This window comes from Branchiostoma floridae, chromosome 12 (assembly GCF_000003815.2).
Source record: "Branchiostoma floridae strain S238N-H82 chromosome 12, Bfl_VNyyK, whole genome shotgun sequence".
Lineage (NCBI taxonomy): Eukaryota > Metazoa > Chordata > Leptocardii > Amphioxiformes > Branchiostomatidae > Branchiostoma > Branchiostoma floridae.
In genome coordinates this window covers 18,467,652-18,469,915 of record NC_049990.1, presented here as the reverse complement: position 1 = coordinate 18,469,915, position 2,264 = coordinate 18,467,652, and the positions used below count along the sequence as shown (strand labels likewise).

The following is a 2,264-nucleotide window of genomic DNA, read 5'->3' as shown; positions in this document are numbered from 1 at the left end:
TATGGGTTGTCAGCTTTGGACAGCTTCTCATGTTGGGTCAGCTTCTGGAGGCCCTTCTCACTGCCGTCTCCACTGGGGACTTTGACCAGCTTCTTGGGGACATCTCCATGTGGGACAACAACTTTGGTCAGCTTAATGCCAAACTTCCCAGGAGGGAGAATGGCTTTCTTGGTGGCTTTGGTCACCTTCTGGTGGCTCCCCCCGCTAAGAACCTTTGCTGTGGTCAGCTTGTCGTGGTTCCCTCCGCTGGGGACCTTGGCTTTGGCCAGCTTCTCTTGGCCAGCTTCGCAACGGGCATTGGCCTTGGTCGACCTCTCGGCGTCGCCCACTCCACGGGGATCATTAGTCAGCTTCTGGTGCCCTTCTCGTCTGGAGACCGTGGCCTTGGTCAGCTTATCGTGAGCATTACCTCTGGGGACTTTTGCTGCGGCCAGCTTCTCGCTGTCGTCTTCAATGGGGACTTTGGCTTTGACCAGCTTGATGGGGACATCTCCATGTGGGACAACAACTTTGGTCAGCTTAATGCCAAACTTTCCAGGAGGGAGAATGGCTTTCTTGGTGGCTTTGGTCACCTTCTGGTGGTTCCCTCCGCTGGGGACCTTGGCTTTGGCCAGCTTCTCTTGGCCACAGGGGGCATTGGCCTTAGTCGATTTCTCGGCGTCACCCACTCCACGGGGATCATTGGGCAGCTTCTGGGGGCCTTCTCGTCTGGAGACCGTGGCCTTTGTCAGCTTATCCTTAGAACCTCCTCTGAGGACTTTCTCGCTGTCGTCCTCACTGGGGACGTTTGCTTTAAACAGCTTCTTGGGGCCATCTCCATGCATATGTGGGTTATTAACTACGGCCAGCTTCTTGCCAAACTTGCCAGGAGAGAGAATGCTATTTATCAGCTTCTTGTCGATTTCTTTACGGGGGATCGTGGCTTTGGTCACCTTCTTGTGGCCCTCTTTACTGGGGACATCGGATTTGGCCATCTTCTCGTGACCCTGACCATTGGTCAGATGCACGTGGCTCTCTCCACTGGGAACCCAGACTTTCGTCAACTTTTCAAGGCTCTCCTTACCCTGACCACAGATCTTGACGACGAGGTTTTTCATTACCTTCGGTGCTGTGGAGAGAAACACGTGTCACTTAGAAAACGAGTCACGCTACATCCCTGTGTCGTGTTTGGTAACTGTAGATCATTGTACTACCCTGGAAGCCAGAGTTTTAGCCAGGGCCGGCGCCGGTAGGGAATTTGTTCGGGAGCCAAGGCAGGTTTTCCTGAGGACCTAAGATAAGCACTCCGGGGAGGAGTCATGCAGGGTGAGAGTCTACCGGCCGATATTCTCTGCCTATCCTGGCTAAAAAGTCTGGCTTCCAGGGTACAAGGCTGTACAACTTTCTATAAGTCACGATGACTTCATACACTACAAGAAGTTTAATCGTTAGGCACACGTAAAGCACTTGTGAAGTATACATGAAAGATCATTTTATGACAAAGTCTTTACTCATGCAACTAGTTCACCCAGGAATCAATTCTTTAACGCATCGTGTCATAGACCACATTTAACATTAGATATCTTTGTAGAGTCTATCTGTATAAACGGCAGTTAAAATGAACATATGTCTCGAGCAAGACGCCGCTGTTGTAAAGGCACCAGTCACAACAAACCACTCGAACGTATTACTACGTACCTCAGTGTCTCTTCACTTACCGCAAATGTGTCAAAAAGCGTATGTATACTATCCCAAATCGCAGAAAACTTACCAGAAATAAGCGATCGTCTGTTTACGATGAGGAAAGTCATCATCCACAGAAAGAATTGGACAGATTCTATCATAAGCTGGCGCTCCATGACTGAGACAGTTTTTACACTACACGTCTCTGGAAGTGCTAACTGTTTCTGTTTACCTGACTCGGTGTTTCTACAACAATAGCGCAGAACAATCGCCTTTATTGTAAGTATTCTAGAACAGAAACCACCGCCTATGCTGAGGTTCTAGAACGGTGAAAGAAACGGTTTAAGGTTTCTATACCGGTTAAAACTCAACTACGACGTACTTCAGGCAACGACGACGAAGTTTGACAAGGCACGACGCACTTGGGCGAACGACTATTAGTTCACACAGGCTGACTTCAATACGACATAACTTCCCCAAGTAGTTGCTTTAAGTTCGGTGTAACTCAAATTCGTCGTAATAACCAAAATTACGTATTTGCGGCCAAACTACGTATACGACATAGCTGGACTGCCGTGTCTATGACTTACAGCACCAACTTT

General features: G+C 48.9%; 1 protein-coding gene across 1 annotated transcript in view; it reads right to left on the bottom strand.

The window, feature by feature from the left end:
• LOC118427098 overlaps nt 1–1,888 on the bottom strand; it is a 3,163-nt gene extending 1,275 nt beyond the window's left edge. Inside the window, exons 1-2 of the mRNA XM_035836734.1 lie at nt 1,751–1,888; nt 22–1,108 (exon numbers count right to left, since the gene is read on the bottom strand). Coding sequence (XP_035692627.1) covers nt 22–1,108; nt 1,751–1,838 — 1,175 coding nt within the window. The 5' untranslated portion in view covers nt 1,839–1,888. The remainder of the gene's footprint in view (nt 1–21; nt 1,109–1,750) is intronic.
• Between the last annotated feature and the right edge of the window lie 376 nt (nt 1,889–2,264).